This window comes from Eptatretus burgeri, chromosome 1 (genome assembly GCF_056783735.1).
Source record: "Eptatretus burgeri isolate ZD-2024b chromosome 1, Ebu_testis_v1, whole genome shotgun sequence".
Lineage (NCBI taxonomy): Eukaryota > Metazoa > Chordata > Myxini > Myxiniformes > Myxinidae > Eptatretus > Eptatretus burgeri.
Genome location: NC_140961.1, coordinates 38,449,776 through 38,467,949, shown reverse-complemented (window position 1 = coordinate 38,467,949; position 18,174 = coordinate 38,449,776). Strand labels below are relative to the sequence as shown.

Genomic DNA, 18,174 nt, shown 5'->3' with positions numbered 1-18,174 from the left:
GCCACCAGCCCCAGCTTGTTGGTGATGGAAGCATGGGTTGAGGGACCAAGACCTGCCCCCAGACATAGCCACCCTGGAAGACTGATCTCTTCACATGCTGTTCCAAAGCATCGTAGGTAGGTGGGATGCGTTGGACGGAGTTCCTCTTGGCGAAGAGTTTCTTTCTGGCCTCGTTGACGTCCGTATATGGAGTGGTGCGGTCATAGAGGAGCACCACAAACCTTTCAATGCAGTGCATTGTGTCATCCTGGATGTTGACTGGCATGGTGGTCAGGGTCACAAGAGAATCTGTCAGTTCTGGAAACGAGTTCCATGTGGCCCAGGCAGATTTCTTCCCATGCCCCACGATTGCTGATACCGTGTCACATCCGGTCATGGCGTGGAAGATAGGGAGGGCACATGGCCTTCTGTGGACCGAGGGAGGCAGCTATTTCATGGGTGGGGATGTAGCGGTAGTTCTTGCCCGTCCCAAAGGAAATCCAGAGTTCATGCACGCATGGTAGTGCCTGGGCTACCATCACCACCAAGACGACGACGTCGGTGTCTACGGTTCGAACTTGAATCCGACGGTGGTCATGTTCTGCAGCATGGGCCTCATGTAGCATGATGCGAGTATCCGCCTCTTCTTGACCGCATGGAGCCAGAGAGCTTTCATCTTCCTGCCTTGGAAGGCAGATGACTGCTTCACCATCAGTGACTACCAGCTCCTTTGCCTCGTCATGGAAGGACTGCACCAGCACATTGGACAGGAAGGTGAAGAGCTCCACCTTGTTTGCGTTAACACGTTGGAAACTCTGCCAGTTTCCTGGTATGGCTGCGGTGCTCACCACGTGCCGTCGCACCCCTTTTCCTCGTTTCTCCCTTGTCGCCGTCTTCAAGGAGCCATCTTTGTAGCTATCCCAAACGAGTTACCAAAAATGACCATTTTTCCCCAATACAATGGTTGGAAATATAATAAATCAACACAAATGACATTTGTATTGTTTTCCTTTGTAAATGCACATCACATGGAGTATTTATCACCTCTGAGAAACCTACAAAGAGAATAACAATGACAGATATCCCATGTTGTAAAAGTAGAATGGCGGCCATTTTGGAAAATGGCCGCCAAAGCTGACCAAGGCAAAATCTCGAGTGGCTCCATATCGAGAATTGTTCAGAATACATTAGTCAACATATGTACCAATTTTGGTGCTTTTATGAAAAGTCGAACAATTGGTTTGCTATGCTGCAGTACTACAGGTAGTGAAGTTTCGTGAAGATCAGTTTAAAAATTTTACTTGGAGGCAGTTGACTGACAAACAGACAGACAGACAGACAAACAGAATAAACAAACACTGGTCCATGAATTATATTAAGGATTCTCAGAATAGAGGAGTAATTAGATATTCAACACAAGACTGCAATCCATTTTCCTTAACTATTTACATTTGGTGATAATCTGAAGTCTTGTAAAACAGAAACAAGTTCATCACCTATAATGTATAATGGAATGAATTGCATCTCAAAAACAACTGTGAGAATAAATCAATATACGGTGCTATTAACAAGCTTTTCAAGTAATGTTTCTGGACATCAATGGTTTTGTGCTGGCCTTTAAATACAGCAATCAGGGTTGGAGTTGTGATCGGCCTGATCTTTTCTTGATCAGCTGGGCCTCATCATCAGCCACAACCTCTCCCGAGCTGAACACATTTGGCAGCCTAGCTCGTAGCGATCACTCCTATGTTGTTCTAATTAATTCTTTGACAAATAATAAAAAAAAAATCAGAACTACTCATAGCCTCAAAAGCAAGAGATAAATGGAGTACAGCTCTTCCATATGGGCTGGGGCTCCAGCATCACATGTGCTTCTCTCCTGTATTTGGTGGAATTTGAAACAACATTACTGGCATCTCCTGCAATGAGGCTGAAGCATAAGGCTGATTGTGTTCACATCAGAGATCCATGGATGGCTTCCGTTTTTAATGACCTCTGCTCCCTCAGCCCTTCAACCATCTTCAACTCCTCCAAGATGCATGCATTCCTCCACCGACACCCTCCTGGTTCAACTCGGAGAACCTCGGCGTGTTAACCTGCCTCGGTGGTGTCATGGTTGGAGTGTCCGCTCTGAGTCCGAGAGGTCGGTGGTTCAAACCGTGGCTAATTCATACCACAGACTTAAAAATTGTATGTGCTGCTTCCTTGCTTGATGCTTACCATTTGAAAGGATAGAGCATGGGCATGCAACCATATGTTGGTCATAATAGCACAGGCTATGATGGGCCTGATGGCCATCTCCTGCATTAAAGGTTCCTTGTAAGGGAACATTATTGCACTTCACTATTCTCTCCCCATCTGTGGAACTGCCTTCCAGAATCATCCCACTCTTCCCTCAAGAGCCTCGAGCATGTGGTGCACTCCAATCTCGTCAACCTCCATCCCTTTCTTTTTGACCCCGACTCACCCTTGTCCCTACCCTAACCCTCATCTTGCAGGTGACTGTGTTTCCTCCCCTCCTCTCTCTATCCTCATTTCCCTTGTCTATTTTGTCCAACCATAACCCCCACCCTAATCACTGCTTTGCCTTTATACCCTATGCCATCTCCCCATCCCACGAGCCTCGATTTTGCAAACAACAAAAAAATTTTTTGTTAAAATCATGATCATGTGAAGCATTCACAAAGTAAGCTTCTTCAACCACAATCCGATATTAAAACTGGAGAGTTCATAGAACACCTTACCCAACACAGTCTTGAGAAAAAGGACATGGGAAAAGTCTTTTTACCTCTTGCTTTGCGTTTCCGAGCACGATCTATATTGGCTTTGTTTGTGAACCTGGCATAATAGGCGTGATCGTAAACATACGAAGCCGATGGGTCAAACAGAAAGAAAGTTTACTGCCATTGACGCAGCATCTTTTACAACACGTTACGTTAGTTATTCGTGCCTGTCGTTTGTGTCCTTTAGGACATCGCTAAAAATAGTAAGTTTCCTGTGTTTTCAATGTTGTTTGACTGCCAGACTGATTTTTTTTTTAATCTCACTCCTCTCTGCACATGCACAATTGGGACGACATTCCGTACAATTTGCCAAAGTAGCCTACTGCTAAATTGCAAGTTTGTTTTCCAATTCGTGTTCAAAATACAACATTCAATTAAAATCAAGTAGTTCCTCGATCATAAACTGACGTTTGTAGACAGACAGACAGACAACAAAGTGAACCAATTGCTTAACCCCGCTTTTTGCTTCGCATGCTTGGGGGTAACAAGGCATTTTACATGTGAAAGGATGGTGCAGAGTAATGCACTTACCTTTGAGCTGTCGAGCCTGAGCTTGATTCCCAACTCGACGATAAATTGTCAGGTTGGTACTTCACAGGCAGGGCATTGCCTCACAACCTGCCCTCCCTTCAGATGAAGGTTAAACTGGGTGTTCTGTCTGCCAGCATTAGTTTGTGGACGTTGAAGATCCCACGGTGTCTTTCACGATGAGTAGGTGAGGTATTGCTGGTGCCATGAATAAATTACAAAATCCTGCCACCTTCAGACAAATGACCAAAAACGTTTCCTGGTTAACTCCATAAAGAAGTGGCAAGAATTGGAGTCATTGTCGTTGTAATTGTGGTGGTAGTGGTAGTCATAGTCGTGGTGGCACAAACCAATATGTGGTGACGAAAGATTATTCCAAGCAGACATTCACACCTTTATTAAATAAATCAAGAAATAACTTAAGGGTTCCAGAACAAGAAAAAGTCAATCTCTGCACAACAGGAATTTAACAAAAATTCATGGACATCACAAGAAATATCACACTCTGTTCCCCGTTCCCTCCCCCACAAAACACAGTACCTTCATCTTAAAATACAGCCATGTATGTATAAAAAGCCACAGCCTGAACTACAAATATTGCATTACACTCGTACATTATATACAATGCCAAAGTACATGCAAAATACCAATATTCTTATGAATAACGACAGTAAATGCTGCATTTTTACAATATCATGGCCAACTTTGTTCAGAATACAAATGTTAACAACAATTATCTATTATCATCGAATATCACCCCATTTCTATTAAGGCTTAATGCAATTGCACCATCTTTGCTTAAAATCGTTAAGACGTTCCATTATAGTGGCTTTATATGTACTAGCGGACACCACCGCCCTTCGAGTGGAAATATCCTTCTCGGCACACCTTCGGTGGGCAATGTGCTGCGGCGAAATGCACTTTTTAATTTTTGTCATTTTTGAAAGAAATTTTGTTAATCACAACATATACTCCATATCATAAGGTAAAGGATGATTGTTTTGTGATACCAGATACCACCAAAGGCGGCGCTATTCCCACCACGTGTCAATTTGGGGGTTTTGGTGACATCCATGCTTGCTCCATTATATTAAGATTTATAAAACTACCAACTTCACCTAAAAGGAATCAGCCTTTTCAAGTAAATAGCATCATCAGGGTTTGTACCACTTTGATCATCTGAAATTTGAGGACTTTCAAAGACTATTTCCATGACCTTTGCCTGATTTTCCAAGACGTCTCCCAGGCATATTTTACAGAAAACTAAGCTTTTCCCAAAATGAAAGAGCAAGTCATTTAGCAACATGCAGATAATTGACATTAAAAAAGCTAAAACTAAAAACGTGCAACACCATATTTTGTATTCCAACCAGTAGTAATATCCGTTTCCTCAGGGAACCCAGCACGTATGCAAAATTTGGTGGAGATGGGCTCAGTCACACAAGCAAAAATCATGTCAGCTCCCCAATATCACGAGAGTTGTGTCCATGGCCTGACAATGGGTATTATGGGTATCTGACCTGACAATGGGTATCAAAGCAAGTATGCAAAATTTGGTGGACACACACACACACACACACACACACACACACACACACACACACACACACACACACACACACACACACACACACACACACACACACACACACACAATGTTATTTGTGGAAGAGTGTATAAACCAAAACTACACATACTCTTCACTTACTCGATCTCTTAATCGATGTCTGCCCATCTCGCCCTTATTCTCGACGTCTCCATGCCCGTGTCTGTCTGTTTCGATTCTATAAGGAAGAACGAGAGTCCTTTTGCTCCAATGAAGTCTTTACACCCGAAGTGGCCACTTCTCTTCACTTTTCCAAGGCAGTAGAACACCCTTCAAAAGTCCATCAATCTTGCCTATTGTTGTGCACCTAAATTCGATGGTGTTATTAAATTATATTCCCCCCTTTTAGTTAGATTAGAAATTAGAAGCAACATTTATAAAGAAATAAAAAAAACGTTTGCAATTCTGTGTTTTGATACCAAACTCAATCTCCCTGTCTCAGTAGATTGTCTTATTGAGGGTGTTAAATTTAGACACTCAATAAGTTTAAATTGGGCACTCAATAAGCTTAAGTAATTCTACAATATCTTTAGAATTGACGGTTTCTTTTGGTGAGGCATTTCCCATGGAGTTGTCTTTTCTGTTTGAGGTAAATCCAAACACAGGACATTCTTTCTCTACCCCTGACCCCTTCCTTCTCTCAATCAGATCAATCAGAAGAGCAGAAGAATCACATAGAGGAGAAAGAAAGAAGCACATCAGCAGAGATGTTTAAGTGGACCAAAGATGCAGGTGATTCAACAAGAGTAGAACTTATTGATTGCTATTGGCAGGACATAGGGCTGAGACAGGCTGTAGTCTTGAAGAAATGGAGGAAAGCACGAGATCAGAGGCTCAGGGAGGTGATTCTGACTTTACAAGCGAGGCAAAGGAGGAGAGGTGAGCAGAAAGTTTATACTTGATGAGGATCTGCAACAAGGTATGGGTTTTGTGAAGGTATGGGAATATACCTGTGAATATTGGGGGAACTAGATAGGGCCAGAAGAGAAGCATTACACAACTTCAGATGAATACCTTGTACAACATTATGAGCAGGGATTGGTCAAGAAAGGACTTGACCACACGAGTCTTCCAAAGCAATGACCAGCCACACAAGGGAGTTTTGGGATATAGTCTTGCTCAAGATGGTTGCCATGAATCATAAAGCCGAGAAAGCTCCAAGGACTGCATCCTTCCAAAGGTTTATCACCAAAATAAACAGGAAGGTTTGATCATGTGGCTTGAAAAGCAATGTAAAAGAGCATTAAAACATGCACCGATACGATCGATGTCATGTAAGTCGATGCTCATACATGACTACTGTGTACATTTTATTTTTGGATCAAACGTTTACTCTCTTCCAATATGACGAGACTAACTGGAGTGCAAAATTGTTATCATTTAATGGCTTTAGCTTAAGTGAGTGCTGCAATCACAGATCATTGTGGGTAAACGTCACTTTGGTTTGGTGTAGGGTTGGGCGAAATAATCAATTACCTGGTTATAAGCGATTCCCTCAACTGGAATCGAACCCTAAATTCCACAGTTCAGAGCCGATTACCTGCCTGTAACAGTTCAAAATCTCCAGAGTAGATTCCTACTCTGCCTTATATTTTGTGTGTATATATATATATATATATATATATATATATATATATATATATATATATATATATATATATATATATATATATATATATATATATGTGTGTACGTGTGTGTGTGTGTTTGTTGTTGTTATGTCCAGCTTACTTTTTGGGACGACAGTGTAGTAATTCATCTTTATTTTGATTATCTCACTTCGTCCATTGAGAATCCATTCGTTGGTTCAGCAAATTATATCAAAAGCTGCTCCTGTCATTCTTTATGAAACGGGCAAAGACAAGTCCGTTTTTCTGCTTCTAGTTTGTTCAAGTTGTGAAGAAAATGAGCAGATTATGTACTCACGAACTGTGTGCACGCGTGTCAGACTTCTTTTGGGATTCGACAGACCGCATTAGCCGATTATATCTGCATAGATGATTGTGAAATTTCAAAACCATCATATTTCTTAACAGCAAATAAAAAAAATATAAAAAGTTGGGAGCAATCGAGGAGTGGTCTGTCGCCTTATACTGTCGCCCAGGTAAACCAGATTAAATCTTTTACTATTATCGGATTGAAAAAAATTACAATTTTCCTGGAGGTTTGGATTAATTTGAAGGACTGTTTACTTTTGGCATGATTTATAATATAAATCATGCCACCGATTTTATTTACTCATGAACAGAAATTTTATGCTCAAGTTATTTATCTTTATTCCCTCTGCCACCGAAGATGCATGGAGGTCATGTTTTTCACCTGTTTGTCTATGTGTAGGATATCTCAAAAAGTTAAACACAGATTCGGACGAAACTAGTTGACCAGGTTGGGTGTGTGACAAGGACGAATCGATTCGATTTTGGTGAAGAATCGGAATCAAGATGGGAGTTGAGGATCGGAATCGATTCTCCAATTTTAAGAATTGCCCAAGCCTAGTTCAGTGGTGGCCACTGTAGTAACTCTGTGTTTACAATTGTGACAGCAGAGACAATCTCCTTGTATCCGTAAGTTAATGAGGGTTAACTTATGTGATGAAAATCACAAATGATATGTAATATGGCTAAAAGCGAAAGGCAATGTTGCAAAAATTAGATATATATATATATATATATATATTTTTAAAAATCGGCATCTTTCATTGCATATGATGTGGTGTACAACCAAGTGCTTTGATTGGTATACTTAAATCATTATTTTGTATCGTTCAGCATTTCCTTTTACAAGGAAGCCATGCAGTTCACAAAGAAGGCAGTTTTTCTGCTTCAAGCAGCTGACATCTTCCCGCAAATAATTATTTCATTTGTGAAACTGTCTTTACATATACAGTGGGGTAGCAAAAGTATGAGTCCAGGACAAAATTTAGAAATCGAGACATGATAATAAAACTTGAACGGCACTTGGTGGAGCGCATACCTCCGCAAGGCTGTGCAAAGAGTTTACTTTTTGTATCCCACTGATAGGCCGGATCTTAAACTAAAACCATCAGGTTGTTCTTGTCACCTAACCAATTCATTCACCTAATTTCGTCTGAATCCATCCCTAACTTTTTGAGATATCCTGCTCACAGACAGACAGACAGACAAACAGATGGGGGTGAATCTATAACCTACGTTCACCTTGGGTGGTGGAGGTAAAATTGTAATATGAAACCAAAAGCACTATATTGGGATTTCCATGAACTCTTAAGGATATAACAACACTTACTATCATGGGAAAAATGAAATGTGTTTTTACATCTAATCAAGAATCAGTGCGACCCCCTTTGGCCTTGAGAACTGCCTCAACTTCGTTTCGGATTGATTTAATTCGTCTATGGATTATTTTTGAGTCAATCTTTTCCTAACAGTGTTGCACGCACTCCAGGGTATAATCGTACTGCTCACGTAAATTTTATCGTTCTCTCAAATATATTCATACTTTTACAAAACACACACACACACACACACACACACACACACACACACGCACACACACGGTGGATCAGATGAGACTTGGTCGGTCAGGTCTCCGTTCCACCTTCTGAAACCCACCCACACGTGTGGAGATAGTCACCAGCAACAGAAACTTGCACACGCATGCATGCATTGGATACTTCGAGACCTGGGAGGGCTCCATTCCACCTTCTGAAATCGACATATGGAGATGACAACCAACAACACACACACACACACACACACACACACACACACACACACACACACACACACACACACACACACACACACACACACACACACACACACACACACACACACACACACACCTTCGTTACGTCCGATCACACGGCATTTTTATGATACGGCGGTTCATCAATCCTTTTGTCAAACATGGGCCACATGATGCAAGGATAATTATGCAAGATAGGCCAATGAACAACGAATGTTAACAGTTAAGTTTATGTTTGCTCGGTCTTATGTGCTTTTCTTAATTAGCATGACAGTGTACACATCCGATTCAGTTATATTGAGCTTAGTAAGAACCCAGGCTCTAACACATTGAGAGTTTCAAACACAGTTCTCCGAAATGATTCATCCTGCTCCAGAACACAAAGTTATGAAAATAATGCATCGATCAACATGACGGGACAGCAAATAAAGTGAGCGAATATGCTCAGATCGACAAACGGAAGCATGATGGCAAGGCATCGACCCTTCCAAAGCATCCTTTGTGTGTGGTCCAGATAAGATGGGGGTGGATGCACAAAAGGAGATGTTTGGAAATGCAGGACAGTGTTCAAGTAAATAGAAGAATATTAGCATATCATCAGAGCCTGGCATTCATAATGAAAACGCGACACCCTTTTGAATCAAACGGTGATGATGAAATTGCAACACGTTCACTGGCATTAACAAAAGATAAGAAAGAAAAGCACACTACATGCGGGATGCTGTATATCCACTGCAAGGTAACCACAAAAGGATACAAAACAACATGACATCCAATTAAATAATTTAAATGACAAACCTAATTTGACAAATTTATTTCCACTTCCAAGGTTTAGCCATTATTAGTGTTTGAAAACCGAAGAGCTTGAAAGGTAAAAGGTGAGTAAAAATAAAATAAAAGAAACGTTCTCACATTTTGTCCACGAGCGTTGATTTTGTTTACAAAACAAAAGTATCTGTACTCCCAGATTAGTCGTGTCTTTCATCAATAGCTTGAGACTGATTAACTCAAGAAATTTATTACCGGACTGCATGAGGCAAGTAAATGCACATCAATACTAATCGGCACAAAGAGTAAACACCCGCTCTCCCCTTCATAATTCTATAGTGTGATGTGGTGCCATTCGCGAGTCCGGCGCAATCGCACAAAAAATTTCGACGTCACAATGTGATGTCATACAAGCGACCGAGACGACCAAGCCAATCGCGCATGGCCATACGAACGTGTGGATTGGCAACGTGGCAGCTCAGTTGAGAGATGCTGGGAAAGAGAGCCGGTTGTAGTGCAGTAAATGTCTCGTCTGGCAGAGGCTCGAGCTGGCCGAGCAGAGTCAGGATCATGGATGACCAGGACTAAAGGAAGGAGAGGCCTGCAGTAAATGCCTATCCTTTCCTAGCCAGTTAAATTAATGTGATCAAAAGTACGTTTCATGAGAATTTCTATCCATAAAACAAGGCCCCAATGCTGCTGACCTTCATACACTTTTCTTACAAGTTACACGAGATAACTTACAATAATCGACAATAAAAGTAAATAATTAATCGTTTCAACATTAATAACGATTTGTTCAATCTCAAGAACGAGCAGTGCTTTACAATGATTTCTATGACAGCCAATCCGTTTTTGCATACACATTAAAGGATTTTCGCCAAGGGAGGTAATCGAGGGTAGAAGGGCAACAAATGCAGCATGGGACGGAAGAGCAATGGGCGGATAGGATGGTCTCGAGGTCGGCACACTCGTTTCTAAGCTGTCTACCCTGGGTTGGAATCCTGACCCTGCAATAAACTGTCATCCCTGTGTCTCACAGGCAGGGTGATTAATCAATGTGTGTGCCGTCCCCTCGAATGGACGTCAAACGGGAATCCCGTCTGCCAGCATTTGTTGGTGGATGTCAACTATTCCATGGTGTCCTTCACGAAGAGTAGGTGAGCTATAATCAGCAGTATGGAACAAATTACAAGTTAAGCCCCTAGCTAATGATGCTATCCCACAGCATTGTGCAGCATACAAACGGCGAAGAGCAGTGCGGCAATACGCATACTCAGTAAAAGCATCCTGGAGGGTCCTGGAGGGCTGAAAAAAAAACAAAACAAAAAAAAACAATAGCAACACCAGAAGAGAAGCAGTGGAAAATAGTAGCGACTAAACTGTCTGTGATGACATTGTAGATGGCCTTGTGTTTCTAGTACTGTTGGACCTCGCTATTCATGGATTTGTAGTTTATAAAATGCGATCTGCTCTGATATTCGCGGCCCTGTGCTTCGCGTATTCATGAGTTTTTCTTCATGTTTTCACAGTTTTTCGTGGGCATATTTGCATGGTTGCAGCAGGTTGATTGGCATCTCAAGGAGATGGGGATGGGCCAGGCATCTGCCTGGGGGATGGCCAGACAGAGGCCCCCGGCATACCGGTGGAAAGTGGACACAGTGGCACACTGCTCTGGTGCATGCTCCTATACTTGACCTGACCTGTATTTGTGGGATTTTTTGTGGGCGTATTCGTGGGATTTTGGATTTTCTCTCATGAATCACTAACCGCCAGGAACCCATCCTCCTTTTTTTACATTGAGACAATGCCCCGCTATTCGCTGATTCGCTATTCACAGTATTTTCCAGGAACGTATCCCACGTGAATAGTACTTTGTCCGACAGTACTTTGTGAGAGATGCCACTGATGTTGAGAGCTTTGGATTAAAAAGTATCAAGGAAAGATGATGTGAAACAAGTGTGAAATGGGGTACTCGGCCATAGAGGGGAGCAGTATATTGTTGTGGTTGACGAAATTCGCAAACCACCATTCAGGTCCCGTAGGTGAGATATCTCTGTAAGTATATGTGTAGTTAGGCCCAAACCCGTTGTTTAGAGGGAATAAATGTCATTCATTCGGGCTGCGACCCTTTTAGATAGCCGTTTTTCTTTTACTATCTTTATTTTGGACCAACCGCCATTACTACCACCACAACCACCACCAACCGCATCTCGACAACCACAGCCACCTTCTCCAGAACCGCCTTCACAACATCCACCTTCTCCACAACCGCTTTCACACACCAACCACCAACCGCAACGCCGCTTCACAACAACAGCAACGCCAACAGCCACGACCTTTACCGTCACAACTCGCCCTCGCAACCATCGCATCACCGCCATTCCCGCGCCGCTTGTGGGCACCGATACTGGACTCGTACAGGGCGCGCACCGAGCAGCGGGTGCAAAAACACCAGCCTTTCCGAGAAATCGGATCAAGAATGATTTACGCCCACTTCGGTTCCGTCCTATCAGCGAGCGTGGGGCGATTTGGCCCCGCCTCCAGGCGCGTCGGAGTATAATCGCTATATGCAGATTCGCGGATCAAGAATGATTCACGCCCACTTTTCCTCTGTCCAATGGGGAGCGTGGCTCCGCCCCCGAGCCGTTCCTGATCCAAAAATCTGCATATGATTTCTCCTGTCGCACTATAAAGCGCCGAGCGTGGAGCGAATCAGGGCAGTTGGGAAGAGTTGAAGAGTTGTTGAGAAGAGGAAAGAGTTGGAGAGTTGTGGCGGCGGCGAAATCAGTCGAGAGAGTGTCTGTCGGGGTCCGGAGAGGCTGGAGAAGCCAAGGAGCTTTGTGGAGGTCTGCGCTCGTGTCAGAGTCGGGGAGCTGCGGAGAGGGGAGGCCGGTAACGCGGTCGAGGTCGCAGTGGCGTCGCTCGTCACGTGACCCAAGCCAGCCAGATATCCTCCTTCCCCCGAGCATCAACAACCCCCCCTGTTCCCCACCGCGCTGAGATAGTGTGAGAAGGGGGCCCCGTTCCCACCCCATTCCAGGCAGTGCCAGCGAGGCCCGCGGAGTCGGGGCGCCGCCGCCATTTTGCGGCTCATCACCAGACGGGTAGGCTCGACGCGGTCTCGGCCCCAGGCCCGTCTGCCCCCTTATCGTTGAGGGTGGCCCCTTTTTATTTTGCTTTGGAGTATATGTATTGTCGGCGCCGTCTGTGAAGTAAAACTGTGTAAGTGTTGTCGTGTGCTCGCGTAGTCGGTAGTAGATCTGCATTGTGTCTCTTTTGTTGCATTTGCTTTTTGTGCAGAATTGTCGTGTTACTTTTACATTTGCTTTTGTTACATAATTGTTGTAATTGTATATGTGTGCTTTCCGTTTGCCGCGGAATAAATGTGCTTTATGTTGAACTGTTTTTCCCGTTTCGCTTCGTCTTTTCTTTTATTGAATCTCCATCTTACTTCACGTAAAGGGTTGGTCGTGGGCTAAATACACCCAATAATTAATCGAACCGTCGAGGTTGACGATAACACCGTTCGGTTATCCCGATAGTACGGAACGGGTCGCTTAAAGTGGCCCGTGTCCGAAGTCGACCTGCGGCGAGGTGCGATCGCCCGGTCTACCCTCCGTGTGGGTACTTAGGTAGGTCGAATTTGGCGAGCAACCCTATCCCACGTGGGGGGCCGATTGGCACGATCGTGGTGAGGCCGAAAGGCCCACCCATGACTAGTTCCCGGCGTTAGTCCGAGAGGGTCACGACGGGATTGTCCGTCCGGTGAGCGACGTGCCGCGATTCGAGTTACGTGGCCGCTCGCACGCCGGCGGGCGCGAATCCGCAACAATATCCTCATCTCCTCATACTGTCAAGGCTAGAGTGCTCCAAGGCAGTCTTGGGCCCAGTCCTGTTCCTCATCTTCATCAACAATCTTTCTGATTCTCTGGAAAAACATCCGTATTTATTTTTTTTTTCGCTGATGGAAAAACCCTCTGCTGTAGCATCCCCATCATTTAAATAAGCAAGCAGCAGCCTTTGATGATCACAGAATCAGGAGCTGGTCTAACACTTGGAATGTTTTTCATCTCTGACAGATCTCACACTCTCACTCTGTCTCTCTGAAAGGACCACCTGGGAAAACCCTCCCATCTACTTCATTGACAAACCTCTGAGGAAGTTCAGTCCCACAAACTTTTTGGCCTCACAATCTCTCTTGGGCAAACCACAAATAAGAGCTGACATCCAAAGCCATCTGCTGACTGGGCACACCCATCATGCCAAGTCTTTCGCCAAATCCAGAGATTATAGATAAAGACAGAGGGAGAAGGAGGGAGAGAGAGGGAGAGAGGGAGAGAGAGGGAGAGAGGGAAAGAAAGAGAAAGAGAAAGAGAGAGTTGAGAACTTCCAAAGAAAAATGTAAAAAAATTGCAAAACCCTTAATACATCATGATGAAAATCATTTTTTCATAAAAGTCTTTGTAAACCAAACACAAACCATAACTTTGTATACATGATTGAGCTCGTGGAATAGCTATAGCAGAATGGAAGGGAACAAAATGGAAAGTTGGAAACACCAACAGCAGAGTGAGAGTGAGAGTGAGAGTGAGATCAAGGAGAGGGAGAAGAAGGACATATGGGGCTGAACAAGCTGCACACAAGCTGAATGAAACCCAGCAAGAAGAGGAAGGGGGAGGCAGGGATGAAACAGAAAATAAACAAACCAACCAATAACAAACGAAAGGAGGTGAAGGAGAGTGGGGGGAAATCCCAATAACCTGGAAAATGTGAGTGCTTGGGAATGGGATCATTTGGGTTTGAGATCATGAGAATGGATGGGGGATAAACAGCTGTCTTGAAGCCCTGGAGGGAAGAATGGGACTGAAGAGACTGGGGAAGTTAGTTCCAAAGTCAAGAGAACAGAGGAACAAATGAGTGGAGGTGAGCAGTGAGCCTGGATTTTGGGGGTTAACAAGAAGAGGGTTACTAGCTGATCGTGTACGCCCTGCAAAAACCTGAGAGGGGCTGAGCCAGGAGAGGGCTCGCTCCATCCCAACCTTCCTCTCAAACCAACAAACTCACAAATAAATTTCATTCAAAACTCCCGGCATTGTCCTACCTTCAGCTGCATTTCTGCATCACGACTGGCCACTGCCGAATGGCAGGCCGAACTCTGGCTGGCTGAACGGCTCCGGTGACCAGAGCTGGCCACCGAGACCTGATGGATTTCCTTATCAACTTCCTGTGCAAGATCAGATTCGATTTCAGCAACAGGAGATGCTTCTGGCTCTTCTATTACAACTGTGGGAAGGGGAAGTAAGATGGTGAAAACAGCTCTATTGGGTCTGCAAGCCAAAGGGTTTGTTGAAATCTGATCTAAGCATGGTAACCACCACAGTTTGCATGCAGAATGTGGGGCAGGGTGAATTATGGTTGGTGGATTCATTATTACATGCACACCACAAGGGATGATTTAATCACTTTGTCAATTCAATATAAGCAGCCCAACAACAACAAAAAAACAACAAAAAAAAAAAAACCCCAAAAACAGGGTATGTTGTAATCGGCTCCGTCTGTCTGTCTGTCTGTCTGTCTGTCTGTCTGTCTGTTGCACTATCTCCTCCAAAACGGTTGTGGAGAAATTCACCAATGTTGATGGTTATGATCATCACATGGTCTGAAGGTGTAAGAGCAGCATCATTTTGGGGGTAGGGTCAAAATGTCAGAAACAAAAAATGAAATTACAAGCACATTTTAAAACATTTTTTAAATGAAACTTTGTATATATAATTAACATTGGGGGACACATGAAATATGACATTTTTGGGGGATTTGCCCCCCCCCCCCACGAGGTAGAGACTTGGGTCACAGTGATAAAAAAAAACCAATTAAAAAATTCCTGGTGCAACTTTCTGCCATCTTTCAACTTTGCTTTAGGTGGGGAGCGTGGGGATTTGCAATGGCGTGCCATCGACTTCACTCGAGTTACCTCCACCACCGAAGGTGGATGGAGGTTATGTTGTCACCCCCATCTGTGAGCACGATATCTCAAAAAAGTTATGGACGGATTCGGACAAAATTTGGTGGACAGGTTGGGTGCGTGACAAGGAAGAATTGATTCGATTTTGGTGAAGGTCAGGATCTTTAATTTTTAATTCTGCGAGAGATTATTCACCAATAGTGGGGCAACTTTGCTAAGTATAGCATAACAATTGTGCATTTTGTGAGAAAAGCACCAAATTTGGCACACTAGTAGCTTATCATTATGAACAGATTTGGATATTGGGCCATCTCAAATTCAGCCGCTGATGGCTGTGGCAGCCATTTTTCAAAATGGCCGCCAGTGGTTACTGTTATGACACATATCTGCTTTACTGGAGAGGAATGCAGGTTGATAGTGAAAGTTTATTGACTAATGAAGGTCCAATAATGGTCAAAGAAAGTAACAATTTGATTTAGTTGAGAAAAAAAGTTAAAGTGGACTAATTAGTCTTATTAAGACAGATTCTGAATGAAAACCAATGATAAACATTCATAGCACTATTGGCTTGGCTCATGGTAGTAGAAGTGGTGTGCGTGCATATTGACCTCGGAATCGTGCACGGTTGAGTTGCCAGCTTACACTTGTAGAGAATTTATGGCTGGCAACTTCACTGTACAGAAGACGAAGAACGTGTTCTCTTCGATCCCAATCGACCAGGCACATAAACAGAACAACGCATGCATCAAAGGAGATGGTGGAGCAGTCAGCCTCACTGATAACCCAAGTGCCCTGCGGCGTTGGATGATTGCTGGGCCAGAAGTTGCCAGGGACATAGAAGAGTTCCAAGATGGCCGTCAACACTGGGGAGGCGAGAGGACACACGTCATCACGACCAGACACCAAGTGTGCAAACCTCTTTCGCCAAGGATGTCCGTGCCCTTGTCAGCGTCACAGAAGAGCTTGGCAACCCCTTTGAAGAAGAGAGCATGGATCTGGTTGTCCTTGACACAAAGGAAATTACAGGTCCTGCTGCAGTTGAGAATGTCAGGAATGTGAAGAAGATTGGCCAAGAGCAGTTCCAGGCTTTCACCAGAGAATGCCTGGTGGAAAGGACCAAGCCAATTGATGATGCAATTCGTCGGAACAAGCTGAAGGTGTTTAGCACTTCCACCCCGAGAAGTGTGAGCAAAGGGAAACAGCAGCTGGCCTCTCTCAGGAACGACGTGGCACTTTTCTCACGGCTCTACATCGGTTGCCAGACGAGGGATGGAAACCTTGAAGAGTTCTTTCGTCATGATAATCAAGCGTGTCCTCCAGCTCTCTCCGATGGAGAAAGTCTCCGTCTAGGTACGAAGAGTGATCTCCTCAAATGCTTTGAAGAGTTCTCCAATGCCCAATCAGAGGCTCCTGATACCACCAGCCGAGTTATTGATAGGGCAGTCATTGTCCAGATGCTGAAGCCTGCGGTAGCTCAGAACTTTGATGACTATGCCCAGGATGTCTTCATACCGTACCTGTCAACAAAGCTTCAGACTGTGTCACGCCTGGACCTGGTCTGGGACCGCTACGTTGCTGATTCACTGAAAGGCAGTGCAAGATCAAAGCGTGGAAAAGAGGTATGTAGACGCGTGGTCGGAGCAGCAGTTATACCTGGAAACTGGCAGAACTTCCTCCGAGTGGACACCAACAAGACCGAGCTGTTCAAGTTCCTATCAGAAGCTATCTTCAGGTGGTTTGACCAGGATGACAAGCAGCTGGTTATCACTGATGGAGAGGCAGTCCTGAGCAAGCCACCGCTGCTAGACCTGGCCTTGCTCGCCCCATGCAGCCACGAAGAAGCTGTCAGTCGAATGTTGTTGCATGCATCCCATGCAGCCAACCACGGTCACCACAAGATACTGATCAAGACAGTTGACACCGATGTTGTGGTGTTGGCTGTGTCAGTGGCCCAGGGACTGCAACCAGAAGATTAACTGTGGCTAGTATTTGGCACTGGGAAGAGTTTTCGGTACCTGGCAGCCCACGAAATAGCAGCTGGCCTTGGACCAGAGAAGGCACAGGCACTCCCAATGTTTCACGCTCTGACTGGGTGTGACACTGTATCTCGCTTTGCTGGACTAGGTAAGAAGACTGCTTGGACAATCTGGACCGTTCTGCCAGAACTTACAGATGCACTGCTGAAGCTATCCTCTGCACCAAGTGGCATATCAGACGATGTCATGCACACCATCGAGAGGTTCGTCATATTGCTCTATGACAGAACCAGCACGTGCAATGACATTGACAAGGCCCGGAAGAAACTCTTCGCGAAGAAGAACAACGTGAAGCTGATCCCGCCAACCAAGGCAGCTCTGGAGGAGCATGTGAAGAGGGCGGCCTATCAAGGAGGCCATGTGTGGGGACAAACACTGCTACCAATGCCAGAGCTGCCTCCTCCATCCAGATGGGGCTGGGTCAAGAATGACGAGGGGGTGTACGAGCCACACTGGACGAAACTACCCAAAGCAGCCCACACCTGCTATGAGATAGTATCGTGCAAGTGCAAGAAGAGCTGTCTGAAGCGTTGCAAGTGCAAAAAGGCCGCACTTGAATGCACAGCTTTGTGTGTGTGTGAGGGAGAGTGCTCACAAAATGGAGAGAATATTAACAGAGCAGACTGAGTCACTCATTCAGAACATTTAAATCAGACATCTCTCAATCAATTTCTATGAGTGAGATGTCGGTATTCATATGAATGAGACGCAGCCCATGATTCGTTTGCAACCACGCTCAACAACCACTGACTTTACATAAGCGATGTTGGTATTCATATCAAT

General features: G+C 44.4%; 1 protein-coding gene across 2 annotated transcripts in view; it reads right to left on the bottom strand.

Annotated features, from left to right (window-relative positions):
* Positions 1-4,869: 4,869 nt before the first annotated feature.
* The window catches only part of ARFGEF3 (ARFGEF family member 3), a 175,899-nt gene continuing 162,594 nt past the window's right edge, over positions 4,870-18,174 (bottom strand). For both annotated transcript variants that reach the window (XM_085879999.1, XM_085880010.1), the window contains exons 37-38: positions 14,495-14,676; positions 4,870-9,974 (exon numbers count right to left, since the gene is read on the bottom strand). In XM_085879999.1, the coding sequence (XP_085736125.1) occupies positions 9,783-9,974; positions 14,495-14,676 (374 nt within the window). In that variant the 3' untranslated portion in view covers positions 4,870-9,782. The remainder of the gene's footprint in view (positions 9,975-14,494; positions 14,677-18,174) is intronic.